Below are 16680 nucleotides of genomic sequence, written 5' to 3'. Positions count from 1 at the left end.
TGGTGATTAATCCTGATTAATCCACTGAAAATTCTGATTAATTTGATTAAAAATTGTAATCATTTGACAGCCCTAATAAAATGTTTTAATTAATTCAAGTAGCCTACTTGTACATAATTATTTTCTACAGTAGGGTTTAAACGTTATACAGATTTTATATTTTCCCCTCATACTTCTGTTGGAATGGATACAAAGTTGGAATTGAATTTCATTTGAAATAGGTTAAAAAGGTCTTAAAAAGCGATGAATTTAAGTTGGAGTATCCTGGGGGTACCCTGGATTAGTTTAAAGTCTTTGGAGCAGAAGATGTGCAAATCAGCGAAACAGCTAATGAAGTCTCCATTACCATGTACTGTAAGTACATACAGCTCTTACTGCACATCAAGGTTTCTTAGGTCACAGTAGGTTATAGTAACTGGGGTAATACCCTTATCATTCAGTTTGCCAGGAATAAAATGCTGCTGCCAAATGAAGCATCATAATAAACACATGTATTTCATCTGCCAAGGAAGTTACATTTTTGGCTTTATTTTTTCCAAAAAAAATGTAGTGTCGGAATAATCAGAAAAATTACTTTCCAATTTGGAAGAGTCACACTGCATTGTGAGATGCCTTTGCTGAGGTCTGCGCTCTGGGAGTGCCCTTCTATTTATTTATTATTTATTTTTAATTCTCTTTGATTTTTTTCCAACTGGTATAACTGGTGTTGGAATGATGTCTGACATTCATGATGATACAACAACAGTATTGATGTCAAACTGAGGTCACAGATTCAGTCATGTTTTGCAGATCTGAGTTAGGGCAATTCATTAAGCAAATTCTTCCATGGTGACTATATAGATGTTGAAGGTAAGGACCCTGGTGATGCCAATACTCTGTTGAGCTGTTTGTTATGTATATTATATTCTTGAGACAATGAGAGACACATGTTCATCTCCTCTGCTACACCCACACACAGCATGTATTCCTGCATCTTCTTCTTTTTTTCAATCCCACCCCTCCCTCCCACTACAGCATCCTCCCTCATTTATCTTTCACTTAACGCATCAGCTGCCCCACCATCACTACCCTCTCTCAGAGCAATCCATCCAGCAGTAAAAAGTCAGGCCTTGGCCCAAATTTAAAATTCCGCCCCACTTTCTTGCACCTCTTTTTTATGCGGTCTCGTCTCTTTGGGCCCTGGCCTGACTCTCCCTGTGTCCTACTTTTTTTCCTCTTGAACAGCTGTTAAATTTTTAACTGAGGAGTAGACCTTGTGCTCTTACACTCTGTCACTGACTGAGCCCTTCACCTTATGCCAGTCAGGCAGCCTAGCCTGATAACCAGACTGAACTGCCATTTTGTTGGATTTCATTCATTTAGCTTGACCATGCTCATGTTGGCCAGTTCATTGTCCTAGAGCAGTGAACTTAAAGCAGTAGTTAGACATTTAAGACATACACGTTTTGGCTTTGTGGTCATAAGAAGATAGAGCCAGCAAGGGCTTAGCGTATACACTGGAAACCAGAGGAAACGGCTAACCTGAGAAAATCCACCTGCCACCATCTCCAAAGCTCCCTAATTAAGGGGTTATGTGACTATTTCTTGGCCTGAATCGGTTGCCAGGCAACCAGCACAGACTCCAGGAAGTTACCGGCCAAGGCCTAGAAAGAGTTTGAGTTGTTATTTCTGTACGTTGACTTGACAACCTGTGTAGTTGTCAATCTCATGCCGGCATTTTTGTGGCTACTTAAATGCATGTAGCTACCTAGCTAGCAAGGCTTTCCAGATAGAGACCGTCAACTTTCTCAATGCCTGAACATATCTGAGATGCGGGCAGCGAGTCAGAGGTCTGGAACAAAGCCAGAGGCTGCCTTTCTTTAACCCTTATTCATGAATGGTGTTAGGTGTCACGGGTTTTCTTTTCTATAATCAAACCATTTTCCATTTTCAACATTTTATTTCTTACCTGCTCTGTTTGCGTTGTACCTTAATGCTTTAATCTTGTAATTCTCTGGTCCTCATCCCCCCCTTCCTTTATATCCTCTTGTTTTCATCTGCTAACGTGGCAAATCTTTGCATGGCAAGATGTTACCTTGAGTTCAGCTCTAACCTTTCACAGTATGTAAATCAACAGGTCCTGGGCATAGCACTGTGCTCACTCAGACATTGGATTATGTGTGCTTTAGATGCTGCTAAATACTGTTTTGTGTGTAAACTTGGTGTACCTCCAAACACATTAACTGTATTGATCTTCTCCAAGATAACCCCCCCCCCCCCCCCCCCCCCCCCCCCCTGCACTTTGTACCTCACAGCCATCTGCACTGTCTGTGGGGGAGGGGGGGGGGTCTCCTGTCACCGTCTGCCCAAAATCCTCTACCCCAAGAGAGGAACCAATGAGGGTTTATCCCTCAGTGACAAACCGTCTGTCTGCTTTAAAATCTAGAAATGTAACTTCTTTCTCAGGCTAAAAAAGTAGGCTTACTATTGTACACTCTATAGTTTGTCTGTACTCCAACTGGCACTGTCATACTTAACACAATAAACTATGTTTCTGTTTTTATCAGACCTAACTGTGTAACCCTAATCCGCATCTTGGCACATGCATCTTTGCCAATAGCAACAGCTAAGCATCACAGACTTTGTAATTCAATATACAAAGAGTGTGTGGTGTCTGCTAACTGAGGCTTAACTGAGCTTTTAAGGTGAATGTCATTTCAGTAAGGTAATTTTAGGCATCCTGCCATCAGCATATCTTTTTTTTGTGGATTGCAATAGACTGCTCTGGACCGCTTGGTTCTCTCTTCCCAGCTTGTTTTGGGTGCTGTACTGTCCAGCTGAGAAACAAGGTGGCATGGGGCCACACATGATGTGACATTTGGGGGCTTTACTGGGTCTTGGAAAGGGATTCTGTTTTATATATAAATATGTATGTTCTCTTAGGCCGGCGACACACTGCGTTACGCGAGCGTGTCAGCAGTATGGCGTTTTTATTTGGGCTCCCATGTTAACAGGTTAGAGCTTACACATTTTAGAAATAGAACCAATGCCTATTTTTCACGCGACAAGCAAGTGTTTTGGAAACGTTTCCAGGCAAAATAGAGTAGGGAAAAAATTATTTGTCATTTTGACACAAATATATATTAATAAATGACATGTGGATGTTTGAAAGTCTCTAGATTTTGACGTAAATGCAGATATAAATGTAAGAAAATACTTTAACCTATTTTGCCGTCAATACTTCCGACATTGTTTTGCTTTAATCACATCAATTTAATCCAAAGCCTATATATTTGTTTGCCCATTTTTAAGAGTTTTAATCTGTCGGCCTTGTATCCTGAGATAGCCCTCCCTGTATGTCACCTAACAGCAGCAGCAGCAGTGGTCAGACACGTTTCTGGTGTGCATAGAAAGATCCACGCAGCACACACGCAACAAACGCCACACTCGTGCGACGCAGCCAGTGTGTAGCCGGCCTTAAACATGAGTTTCTCTGAAGCTAATGTTTGAATATGTTCTCTTCTCCAGGTGTGGGACTACGAGACAGGAGACTTTGAACGCACACTGAAGGGCCACACAGATTCGGTGCAGGACATCTCTTTTGACCAAACCGGAAAACTGCTAGCATCCTGCTCTGCAGACATGACTATCAAGCTGTGGGATTTCCAAGGCTTTGAGTGCATCAGGACCATGCATGGTAATAACATAAAACAGTTTATATCTTTAAAAAAATGCTTGGTATGCCCACTTTTTTGATGAGCATCGGCAGTAATTTGCAGCGACGCATCACAGCTGCTACCTAGTGATGGCCAAGTGAATTATCGTCAACCATTGTCTTTATTTCCAGAGCCTACTAGATGGCGCTCTCTGTTCAACAACGTGTTGAGAATTACAATGAATTTCAATGCCTTAGGCCATTCTGTTAAAACCAAGAGTTCACTAAGCTTCATATGGCCATCACTACTGCTACCATTTGTGTTGCCGATGTGAACAAGCTCTGTTATGGTGTCCACGTCATTGCATCATAAATGTAGCTTGTGACTGTACGCCAGGCTCAGGTGGTGCAGATGCTGTTCGTTATCACATTTGATGCTGCTGATGAGCCTCAATCTGCTCCAGGTCACAGGACCCTATGCTGAGATTCACAACTAGCTCTGACAAACACTGTTTTAGCCATCATGTCTACTCTCCACCTCAGCGTACTACTACAGGCACTTGGATACATAAATAGATATTTAAATTGGAAAGAATTGGTTTGAGTTTTTTTAATAACCATCTACATTATTTTTTTTTTCTTATCTAGGAATCTGTGACACCATTGGTCCTATCTTCCCTGTCTTCATCTTAAGCATACAACCACCACCCCCCACCCCACCCCCACTTCCACACCCTAATTGCCAAGTAAATGATGGCAGCACTCTACATGTGCCCTTAGGCCCTGCTGATTTTGAGGGTTTTTTGTAATTGTGAGAAGACCCCCCACCAACAAGCCAGCAGCCCAAACAATATGAAGCTTTTTGTTCTCCTCTTCATAGGTCTGCTAGAAGGGCCCATTAATGTCTGACTGTGAAGCAGACATGAATGAATATCCGTGAAATAAATAAGCCTACTTAGAAAACAGACGAGAAGCACTCTGGCATTCTTAGATTTATGCTGGAGTTGTAAATCCTGCGTTTTGTACAAGTGAGCAACAGATTTCACCGGCTGCCAATCATTTTTGTTGTAAAGGAGGGTGTATGCTACTGGAACACTTCCTCTAACAGACAAGCTGTGTTCACACTGTGCAGGAAATCGGTGCGCACATCGTCATCTAAAACCTTTTATTAAACTGAGCCCGCTGTCCAGTTTTGTTTGATTTCCCCCTCTATCCTTTTTTTCACTCACATGTCCGTTCACTTTGTATTCATCTACTGAACCTTAACTCATTTTTTCTCTTTTTTTTTTCACATTTAAGAAAAAAAACATGAGGCCAACTGGTGAAGTAGATTAGTGCCGATTTGAACAGCAGTTTAATTATCCTCTTCAGCACCGGTTAGCACTTTTCTGTGTAGCTGCCACCCATTATTCGAGCCTGATGCACAGACACACACATACTGGTAAGCTGGCCTTGTAGAGAACACTTATTGTTGTCTTTGACTGTTGAGCAGCTTAAATATGGCCCAGCTTCTATGTAATTAGGCATCTCTTATTCTCTGTGGAATAAAGTAGGCAGCAAATTTAATTGGCTAATTACAACCAAACATATCATTTTTTTGGCACTCTTGGTGGCCAAAGGTGTGTAAAAAAAAGAAAATGACAACTGAATTTTGAGTATGATTCCTCGGTTTATAGTAAAGAAAGAAAAATAGATGTTGCCGTCTGAAATGATCAGATTACATTGTACACAAGCTTCAAATGTTGATTGGTGTTCAGAAAGTTTCATAATGGTTTTTGGCTCTTACTGAGATCTTGTTTTTGTCTTTTCTGTTTTCCAGGACATGACCACAATGTTTCGTCTGTTGCCATCATGCCCAATGGAGATCACATCGTTTCTGCCTCAAGGGACAAAACCATAAAAATGTGGGAGGTGGCAACTGGGTATGCACCCTCCTTAGGCCACTGTGTTTTTTTTTTAGTATGATATTCTGTCAAATATTGATCCAATCTATTCTGACAACATGATAACAGTTTTTTGTTTTTGTTTTACTATTTTCTCTGCATCAGCTACTGTGTGAAGAACTTCACAGGCCACAGGGAGTGGGTCCGTATGGTGCGGCCCAACCAGGACGGCACACTGATTGCAAGCTGCTCCAATGACCAAACAGTGCGTGTGTGGGTCGTGGCCTCCAAAGACTGCAAGGCTGAGCTGCGGGAGCACGAACATGTGGTGGAGTGCATCTCCTGGGCGCCAGAGAGCGCCCACCCCACCATCCAAGACGCCACAGGCTCCGAGGTAAAAGACCCCTCAGACCTCTTTCTGTTTTCCTGAAACATCTGCAGACTTGAGGGCTACACCCAGACAAATGGCGGTTTTCAACTGCGCCTTTTATGGTTTTCCATTACGAAAAAAGTCCCTGGGACCTGCTACCAGGTCCTTTTTTTAGTACTACCTCGGTCGAGGTTCCAAGCGAGCTGAGGTGATACGAAAAGGTGACGTGCAAACCTGCTGACTGCTGGTTGGTCGGAGAGAATCGTCAGTTATCACTGCGTTTTTAGCAAACGAGTGAGGAGTGTGTGTCCAGAGCAAAAAAAAAAAATCTAGCCAGACGCCGACAGATTATCTACTCTCTGCACTATTCTCACTTTTCAACTGTTCAATATTAAAGGCCATTAGGGGCTTTTGCATGTTGTCTCCAATATTGCACACTGTTACTTTAAAAAAAACAAGACAATATATCAAAGAAAAGTTTTTTTCTGGCACGTTGAAAATTACATCATCACGTGTAGCTATGGTGACCAGCCACGCTGAGGCGTTACTCAATCTGCAATGGAAAATGGACGCAGAATGCGTAAAGTCGAGTAGAGACAAGGCGAGTCGAGTGGTTACCAGCAGTGGAAAAACGCCAAAGTTACATTACAGAGTTTAATGTAACAATTTCAGACCAATACTCAGGTGGTGTCCACTGTGATTAATCATAAAAGCACAGCAGAGCACCCGGTGGTACAGTAGCAGATCAATTGTAGGTGTGCTAAATGGCTGTTCATCAATAAACAATTGGTGGAACAAAGAAACAATTTTTCCAGACGCTGGCCTGCATGAGATTAGGATTTACTGTTCAATCGATTTAGCAATAAGACATGTGGTGGGGATGGAGCTGACGTGTGTCCTGGGGTAAAAGCAGACCTTACTGGTAAATGCATGGTCATGTCATGTTTTCACTCAGTGATAAACTCTTTGACAGTATCACATGATCCAGAATGTGTTCCTTCTCTATATGCCTAGCCATTTCAGTGAGTCTTAAAGGTCCCTGCTCAGACTGACAGCCTTGTGAAGAGACTGGCTGGAAATGAAGAGTATGTTTGCATAATCTGTGATAATCTGAATATCAGCATAGTCTAGACTCAGCCCAGACTCCCTCCTCATGCCTTGTGATCTTAAGTGCGTCCAATTGTTGCCTTGTCACATTAAAACAATATTTGCTTGTAGCAAATGTCCCAGTCTAAACTGTTGCTGTGGAAAACACTGTTCCCCTTGTACAGAAGCTTTTTTGTGTTTTTTTTCTTATTTTAAAAAGCCCAAAATACCCCCAGGTATTTTATTTGGGATGTTCTGCTTCTCTGTATGTTCTGGTACAGTGATTGCCTGATTTCTGTTTTCCTTCTTCTTCTTCTTCTTCTTCTTTTTTTTTAAACGTCAACTTTATTAATACCACAGTAACATGACAAGACATTACTACATCCCTAAACAATTTAACGGAGCGAAGCAGTAAAACGCAGCTTCACTGATTTTCCACTTATTGTTTAGATGCAACTGCCAGCCTGTTTGAAGACAATCTTCACTGATGCAGTTAAAACTATCAGGCATGCGATGACTGTCAATTCCAATATGTCTGACACAGCTTTCAAACATTTTTGTGTGAACAGTACTCAGTGGTAAATGTTGCCGTTAACGAATTTATTCAAGCTAATGTCTCTTTCTCCATGTTGACGGAGTGTTCTTTTTTATTTACTTACTTATTTATTTTTAATCTAGTAAAACAGGAATTGATATTATTTAAAATCATTGGTTGTGTTTGATTCTACTTAGTATTAGTTTTGCACCCTTATTTGTAGCAAACGTTTCCTCTTTGTTCTTAACCAGACCAAGAAAAGTGGTAAGCCGGGCCCCTTCCTGCTGTCTGGCTCCAGAGACAAAACCATCAAGATGTGGGATGTTAGCATTGGCACGTGCCTTATGACACTGGTGAGGACCATTTGAGACTTAAGACTCTTTTTTTTTTTTTTTTTTTTTTTGTATGTATATTTTAATATTTGGGTGACATTTATAGGATGAGAACATTTTGCTTAATGAATTGGTTTGAAACTGGTGTCTTTAGCAGTGTGTGTTTGTCTCACAGGTTGGCCATGACAACTGGGTGCGTGGTATCATCTTCCACCCTGGAGGCAAATTTATTGTGACCTGTGCAGATGATAAGACCTTAAGGATCTGGGACTACAAGAACAAGCGCTGCATGAAAACCCTGTGTGCCCACGAACACTTTGTTACCTCTCTGGGTAAGCTAAAAAATGGAAATAAAAAAGCTTCACGCTTGTTATTGTTTGACCAGTTAGTCTACTAAAGTGCAGCAGGAACCTCCTTTATTCCATGTTATTTGGACAGTGGAGCTGGTTTCACAAATATCTGCTTTAGCCAAAGGTTGAGTAATTGTAAGAAAGCCCAGAGTCTCCACCGGCATGTGTTGAGCTTCCTGAGGGTTGCTGGCAGCTGGGCTTAAAGCGGTAGACAAGCGCTCTAGGATTTTCCCGCCTCCCCCCCCTCGCTTTTCAGCAGATCAAGGCTCGGTAACTCCCTTGAGGAGCTCTTCAGCCAACTTTTCCTCAGCAAGCCGTTTGAAATCCAGTCCTCTTAAATCCTATTTCAACCAAGAGGATATCGCTGTGAGCTATTGATGTTAAGAGTTCTGGAGTGATGTGGAAAAGACAAAGCATCTTTGTTTGTTTTCTAAAAAGCATTGTTCTGTCTGTACGCACAACACGATACTAAGTGCTTTTGCACAAAGGTGTGAGCATCATGCTTTTTAAAAAGCCCGATAATCAGACTGAATTTTTATTTCACTTCATTATTCATTCAGGAGTGAGTGATGTATCAATGTAGCACTTTCAACGGCTCAAACTAGGAATCCTGCAATATCATCACTGTCATCTCCAATAATCTCATCCACACAAGTTTTTATAATTATTTTTAATGACTACAGCTTTTTCTATAGCACTCTCGCGCTGGAAGACAATATCCCCATTCTTAATCACACCTACAAATCTCTGACTGATCAGTTTTATTTAAACTGACTGCAGCTGTCAATGACTACTAATTAAATTGCTTTCCACAAGAAATAGGAAATAGCCAATCCACCATCAATAGCTACTAAAATGTTCTTTATTCACTCAACCTAGTTTATTATTATTTTTTTTTTATTAGCAACCCGTAAAAACTACAGCGTACACTATGCACAAAAAGTGAAGCGTTCCTCTGCCGATGAAAGAATTCAGTGAGTGTCAAGTTGAAGATGATATCATGGCAGACCGCGCCTACACTGAGGGGGGGTACTATCCGCAGTGGTAAACAAAGAGAGAAAAGTACTGGTAGCAAAGCCAGTGAGTCGAGCAGAGCCGTACGATACAGTGGAAACACGGCACACGTTGTGGACAGACTGAGACCGTTGGTGCCAAACTGGAACGTGTCCATGGGTTAGCCCCACTGTTAGTCACTCAAATATCACTGTTTTTGAATCTGAATCTAGGCCGTTTGTGTTCATTGAATCATTCAATGTTTTGTTCTGATGATCTTTTGGTTTCTTCCACAGATTTCCACAAGGCTGCTCCCTACGTGGTCACTGGGAGTGTAGATCAGACAGTAAAAGTGTGGGAGTGCCGCTGATTTGGACCTTGGAGGATTGGACCACCACCACCACCATCACCACCCCTAATTACCCAGGCGCTCCTCTAGATCTCACCTCCCCTCCTGCCATTCCACCCCCCCTTTCATCCCACCTCCCCGTCTCACTTAACCTAAACCTCATCTGCACACTGTCTCCTCCAGCTGCACTTACCACCATGGTTATTTACCCATTGCTCTCTCTGGTCCAATAACTATTGTCCTTCTATGTAAATTATTCCTGGATGTAGATCGAGCTATTAAATGTTACACAAAAAAGTATTCTTGCATGGTAATCCAAAATTGTATACTGTAAATTTACATAACATCTAGAAGTACCATAGGTTTACCACGAGGCTGGCCGTCTGTCACGCAGCCTTACCGACCAACCGAAGGCAGATGTTTTTGACTGGGTGTAAAATGTAGGGCACTAAAAACCGATAATTTAAGAAATGACAGTGTCTTTATGTGTAAGATTTATTTTTTGTTTATTTTTTTATTTTATTTTTCTGTTATTTTTTTCCTTCACTGTCGTAGTCTGTTGGTGCCTAGCTTGGTGAAACTTTCAGAGATAATGCTGGAAAAGCATATATGATGCGCTAAGATCCGATTGTCTGTGGGGCTTTGTTATTGAAATACTCTGTAGCTTTATAACATCACTTCTCAAGTGTGCATACCATTTTTCTTTATGTGAAACTAGGTAATATTTTAATGGCTGTATATACGAATGTTTCAAACCGTTGTCCTTGGCCCTGGGGGGCTTAAAAACAGCTTTGTACTCTTGTCATGGTGGCACATGAACCACTGCTAGGCTTTAGATGAATTATCCAATTTAATGAATCTGCAGCAAAGAATAACAAGTGGCTTTGTGAATAACTTCAGAGTTCTTCACAAGAAGCCCAACTTGGAGAACAAGATTGTTTGGCTTCTGTTGTCAGTGAGCGCCCTGGGTCACAGTATCACCTGAGCAGGGTTCAGGGATTACACCTGATTAATCTCTAGCACTTGATAAAGACCTTGGGTGTATCTCCCTTTAGGAGATGATTTCCTGTGACCTTGCATGCAAGACTTTTGTCAAACTGAAGCCTCTGTCCACTTCTAGTCCACTGACCTGGCAGTCTTGGCAGGGTCGGTGTACCATAGGAATTATGTAAAGTCAAGAGATGCTCAGTTGTCCCATGGCGCCTCTTAAGGCTACAAACAGGAGCCTTGTGTAAAATAAACCTTCTAAAGAGTAACCATGAAAGCATGGTGATGAGGAGTCAAAGTGAGCCCCCTGGGTTTGTTATTTGGGATGTGCAAAGATCTCTAATTTCTAAGGGGTGAAATATATGTTCTGCATAAAAACAAATGGTTTTGAGTAAAAAAAAAAAAAAAAAAAAGGTTTTCTGTGAAAATATGAAATGTAAATTTAGCTTGGTGAGAGATTTGGCAATTTTTTTTATCGCACTAAAGGATGAACTGGATGGGAATTTAGAATTAGTGAGGAAATGCTAGCAGACATGCTATGTGATGTGTGGATGCTGTTTTCTGTACAGAGGGGTCTGATGCTGAGGTGGCGAGTGGGTTATGTTGTAAAGACCTCCTTACTGTAAAAAGAGGCATTGGTAGCTCCTGGATTAGAAACGGAGGAGAATGCTAAAAGCCGGAGCAGCGAGGATCTCTACAGACAAACTCCACAGACCGCCTCACACGTATGCAAACGTCTTCTGAGTGGCTTTCCTCTAATGTTCAGCTTTTGATCTTTTGTGGAGCTGAAAGAAAAACTGTAAACCAGTCCATGCTGTAGAAACGCCCATTCCGCTTCCCTTGAAGGACAAAATAAATGAAACCTCTTGCTTCTTACTATAGATGACAAGGTGATTCATTAATCTTGCACATCCCTGTTTTCACTAAATCTTTGGTCATTTAATGATGATCAAAGAAAACATTAAAATTTAATGATGATAAATGCATAAACCTATAATTTCTGATTAGCCGTTTCATTCCAATGCAGTTCTTGGCTAATAAAGAATTCCACTGCTTAACTGATCTTATCTTCGCTTCTTTGCCGCATTTTCCTCTTCCTGTGTGTACTGGATGTGGCGATCTGCTGCTCTTGCTAGTGGCTACTGTGAGCCTAACGTGACCTGTTGATGTAGCACTGCTGCATGTAAACCTGCACCAGAGGCAGAGCTGTCGGAACGATATTATTCTAAAAGCGTAAATACTGGATCCTATGACTAGTGAAGTGACAGAAACTCCTTGTGTACCTAAAGTAGTTTGATTTAGTAGTTACGCTCATTTGCTCTCTTGCTGATCGTTCGTTGAGAATATCAAAAACCACGCTAGTGTTGTTAATATGATGCCAGTTAGCATAGCTTAGCATAAATACCGGAAACCGCTGACCTTGAAATAGGGACATGGGTATTCTTTTTAGAAAATTGTGAATTGAAAAATGTCCATGGAACCTGCTGGTGTCTTATTGGTTTCCTGGCAACTGCTCCATTCCATAGGACAGATTCATGATCATCTATGTATTTATGTCTATAAATGTAGAAATATATACATAGATGCTGCATATATGTCTATGTAAATCTGTCTATGGTCAGGATAGCCATATCTGCTGGCCTTTATGCTAAGCTAAATGGCTGCTGGCTACAGCTACATATTTAGTGTACAACGTGAGTGGTCTCAATTTCCCCCTCAAACCAAACTCTCGGCAAGAAAGCGAATATTCAAACTTCTCAAAATATCCAGCTATTCCTCTTACAGTGATGTGTCCTTGGTCAGCTGACTTGAGTTCATGCAGCTCTATTCATTGGTTGTAGAAAGCTGGTTTTGTTTTGTGTGTGTGTGTGATGCTATTTCAAGGAGGTTTACCTCTTTTTCTGTAAATGCAATGGGATTGTGGCAGACTAGAATGTCCCACAGGAGAAACCCTCTATTTCAGAGAAAATAACTCATGTCTCCCTTTGGTTTTTGTCCCTTTACAAAGGTCTTATTTTTCTACAAGCCGTTTTCTCTGTCCCATCTTCTGAGGCAAAGACTGGGTGGAGAATCAGCTAATTTTGTAGTACAATTTGGCATGACTAATGAAGATGCCTTTGTGTTAAATGTTCTTGCTGAATCCAAAAATGGAGACATTTGTAAGTACAATCTGGTTTAGCTTGGGAAATCAGCCTCCTTTTGTCGTTGATAACAACGCTAGTCTCCTTAGGATCACGGTATGAAACGCCAGACCATAAATGTGAACTAGAAATGTAATTCCCTGCCTTGGTTTTACTCAAGGAAGGTGATTAATCAGAGGTCAGGACGATGTGTGTTCTGTTTTTTTTGTAAGAAATGGTGGGAAATGCTACAACACCGCTGTTGTTGTAGGCAAATTATGAAGAAAATCCCCTTTTTTGCCATTTGCAGGTCCCAAACAATCCCTGTTCTGCTCTGGTCTGGTGTGTGAATGGACTGACAGACACGTTGTGACTGTCTTATGTGGTGTCCTCAAGCTTCAGGTCCACCTGTCCTCTGTAACCTGCTTGTTAACCACAACCGAGAGCTTCAGACTGCACAACAAGCTCCTCCAGGAGAGCTAATGATGTTTTCGCCACTAAGGTCTCACTCTTCACTCAGCAAACTGTTAACAATATACCTGGATGTCATTATTGTTTGCAATATAATAAAAGAAGAAAATCTGCATTTGTCTTGTACTTATTTTTTTGGAGCTGTTAGTTACACTCACGGTAAAGTCTTCTATGAACAGTAGTATAGCTAAAATTTGAATTTCACACCAGTTAGTTTCAGTTAATTTCAAGAAGCGTTAATAAAATTATGATTGACATAGGGTTGACACATCAGATTATTTAATTGTATTTTCCCCAAAACTTAATGAATCCAAAAAATTTACATTCTGCATTCATTGTAAAAATAAAAAAATGTAAAACGAAGGTACAATCAAAGCTTGGTAAGACAATGAAATGCAAAGAAGAAGAAAAATGGAAGATTTACTTTAGAAGTTCCAGTGTCTTTAGTCATATCTAATGAGTTAAGCAGACATTTAGGACTTTAGGGGACATAATTAACAAGGGTATTATTCAAATATTGTTCAACATGTTGAAAAAACAATACAATTACATCTGCAAAAGAGATGGGTGATTTTCCCCCAAATTTCCCCCCAATAGTCCAGTTAACAACTTAAAAAGTTTTTTTTCTTTATTTGCATGTATTCACAAATATCATGTGATACAAACAATTTTGACAACATAATTTGTAATATCACATGAAAATCAATTGTACAAACTTAAGATAAAAATTAAAACATGCAAAGCAATACAAAGAGGAAAAATGTGCATTTGGACAGAGCTTTCAGAGAAAAAAGCTCTACAGTTTCCACAATTTCCATACTTTTTGTAATCCAACAATCTAAATGACTTCAGTAGAGATTTAAATTCCATGAGAAAAGGTCCAAAATTTGGAGATGAATTAGAAAATGTCTGCTTGTGAATATAAAATTTGGCAAACAGAATGATGAAGTTAATTAGATATTGAAGAGCACCATTTCCTCAGTTATTATAGAAATAGATGATGTCTTTAAATTCAAAGGAGTAGACAAAGTTGGTGGGTTCAAAAAAGTAAGACTCCAAATCTGTCCAAAATCTTTTGGATATTTCACAATAAAAAAAAAAACGTTTCAGATATTGTTTCACTGTTCTAGTTACAAAATGAACAGGAAAAATCAATGTCGGCAAATCTAGCAACAAGGTGTTTAGTAGGGCATGTGTTGTGTGTACGTCCTTAGCTTTGTTAGAAACACAGTACTTATACAGTAGAAGCCAAGCCTCAAACACGGGAATAATTTATGCATGACGTCAACACGCTTCGCCGTAGAGAGGTGACGTCGCAGACATCCAGGAAGAGAGTTACAGAAAGTGAACAACGTTTGGACAACGTGAGTTGTGTGAGCTTTTCCTACACAGTTGTTTAGTTCAATAAAAGCATCAACAGTTAGACAATAATAACAAGCTTCATCTTACCACGGACAATACTACAGTAAAAGGTAGGCAGGCAGAAATACTGGTTACATATTAGCTTAAAATGTTAGCGTAACTTTACTGCTCCAAACTAACATTAACGTTAGTTCCTTGAAACCGTTAACGGTATTTAGTTTTCGTTAGTTATTACTCCAGTTTGGAAAATTAAAATTAATTCTCCACATTTAAGTCATACGAAGTTAGTTAAGAAAGTTTAAATCTTGAATGCAATAATTAACACCAGCACAGGGCTTAAAGTTCTCAGGCATGGTGCAGTTTAACAATACAGAGTAACGTCACACACTCTCCAGGGCAGCCTTTCAGGATCCCAGATGCTTTAACCCCTGTCAGTACCATAGACTCAATATCAATATTTGATAGTCTATATGTCTCTGGTCAGTACCAACCGTAGTTAGTTGCTCACCTTGAGTAGCATAGCGTTATACAGATAACTTATATGTTGTAGGTTAGTCAACAATGTCTTTTGAAACTAAATGAATAGCTAACTGTGACCACATGTTCACCCTGTTAGAGGGTTCAAAGTAAAGCACGGCAATATATTGATATTATATTGATATATCGATATGAGACTAGATATCGTCTTAGATTTTGGATATTGTTGTCTTTTCCTGGTTTTAAAGGCTCCAGTACAGTAAAGTGAAGTCATTTTATGATCTTACCGGACTGTTGTAACTGTTCTATTATTTGCCTTTGCCCACTTAGTCATTATTTCCACATTACTGATGATTATTTATCAGAAATCTCATTTTGTAAAAGCACCAATAGTCAACACTACAATATTGTTTCGTTATCGACATCGAGGTATTTGGTCCAAAACATTGTGATATTAGATTTTCTCCATATCACCCAGCCCTAGTTTAAAGTCAACTTTAAGGTCCCCTGCCACACAAAACTGTTTTTTACTTGCATTTTTTTTTTTATATGTTAGGTCCACATATGTTTGTGTTATGTTGTAAATGTGAAAATGAACTGCTACCTCCTCTGTCAGCTCTAGCCTCTAAAAAGAAATCAGCAGAGAAATCAGGCCAATTACAAAAGCTGGTCAGTCTGATGTCATGTTGCCTGCACTCATTACTATTTATGAGCTCGCCCAGTTGAACTGGGTAAAGGATACTGATAGCCAGGGCTCTCATTGGCTAGCTGTTAGCCAATCAGATTTAAGCAGCTCAGCTTGTTGAATATTAATGAGAAATCCATGTCCATGGTAGAACTTTAGACATTAACACAAAGTCAAAATACATGTGGTAGGGCACCTTTAAGTTCCAAAACAAGATTCAGTCTGTGTGCCTGTCTTATATTGTTTTTATATTTAGTTTGTGCCTTGCTGTAAGTTCACCCGGGTTCATGCTCATGTCTCTTTTCCCTCCTCTAAAATCAGTGCTCTGACCATGGCTCTGAATAAGTCCATGCATCCCCGTAACCGTTACAAAGACAAACCGCCAGACTTTGCTTACCTGGCCTCCAAATATCCGGACTTCCAGCAGCACGTGCACACCAGCCTCGCTGGACGACCTGTGTAAGTACCTGACTGTGTGTGGGTGTAGGTGTAGGTGTGTGTGAGGGTGCGTGTTTGTGTGTGTGTGTGTGTGTGTGTGTGTGTGTGTGTAGTTTTTCAAAGTACTCTGCTGAAGTGCATGTTACTGTCCATCCCTGATCTCAAATCTCTCACCATTATCATCATTTAAAAAAAATTATGAATTGAGTGTGGCCATGGTCACACAGCAGCTCTATTACCCTGTGGGCTTCTTATTTTTATAAGACACATACACTGTATAGTCCCTGTAATTTAGGACCGCCTCATCTCGGATTTTCAGTGAGTCCGTTTTATTTGTCACAGTAAGTCGTACTAGGTACAATTCCACTGAAATGTAATCCAATCAGCTCCCTTAACTTGTGCTTGACTGAAATGGAAGAAACATGTTTGTTGCATTGCATCTGCCTGCCTGTTTCTAGATGCAAACAGTCACAGAGGACAGAGTAACGTGAGGAAAACTCAACAGATAGCAGTCGCTCATACGTCGGTCTCAAGGTTTACCAGTTTACCAGTAAAAGCAACATTTTGTCCTGTCTGTGTTGTTATTCAGACAACAGCAGTGACCAGTG

The 16680-nt window shown here is 40.4% G+C and overlaps 2 protein-coding genes across 5 annotated transcripts in view; both read left to right on the top strand.

Moving 5' to 3' along the window:
* Positions 1 to 11581, top strand: part of LOC117942042 (lissencephaly-1 homolog) — a 40218-nt gene extending 28637 nt beyond the window's left edge. For all 3 annotated transcript variants that reach the window (XM_034867328.1, XM_034867330.1, XM_034867329.1), the window contains 6 exons: positions 3508 to 3676; positions 5454 to 5556; positions 5683 to 5911; positions 7760 to 7861; positions 8016 to 8172; positions 9480 to 11581. In XM_034867328.1, coding sequence (XP_034723219.1) covers positions 3508 to 3676; positions 5454 to 5556; positions 5683 to 5911; positions 7760 to 7861; positions 8016 to 8172; positions 9480 to 9553 — 834 coding nt within the window. In that variant the 3' untranslated portion in view covers positions 9554 to 11581. The remainder of the gene's footprint in view (positions 1 to 3507; positions 3677 to 5453; positions 5557 to 5682; positions 5912 to 7759; positions 7862 to 8015; positions 8173 to 9479) is intronic.
* Positions 11582 to 14382: 2801 nt separating this feature from the next.
* mettl16 (methyltransferase like 16) overlaps positions 14383 to 16680 on the top strand; it is a 28346-nt gene continuing 26048 nt past the window's right edge. The window contains exons 1-2 of one of the 2 annotated variants that reach the window (XM_034866763.1): positions 14383 to 14474; positions 15956 to 16093. In XM_034866763.1, coding sequence (XP_034722654.1) covers positions 15966 to 16093 — 128 coding nt within the window. In that variant the 5' untranslated portion in view covers positions 14383 to 14474; positions 15956 to 15965. Of the gene's footprint in view, positions 14583 to 15955; positions 16094 to 16680 lie in introns of both variants that reach the window. The other variant, XM_034866762.1, reaches the window with a different exon arrangement.

Source organism: Etheostoma cragini, chromosome 3 (genome assembly GCF_013103735.1).
Source record: "Etheostoma cragini isolate CJK2018 chromosome 3, CSU_Ecrag_1.0, whole genome shotgun sequence".
Lineage (NCBI taxonomy): Eukaryota > Metazoa > Chordata > Actinopteri > Perciformes > Percidae > Etheostoma > Etheostoma cragini.
Note: the sequence above shows the minus strand (reverse complement) of the source record. Positions and strands in the feature narration are given on the sequence as shown.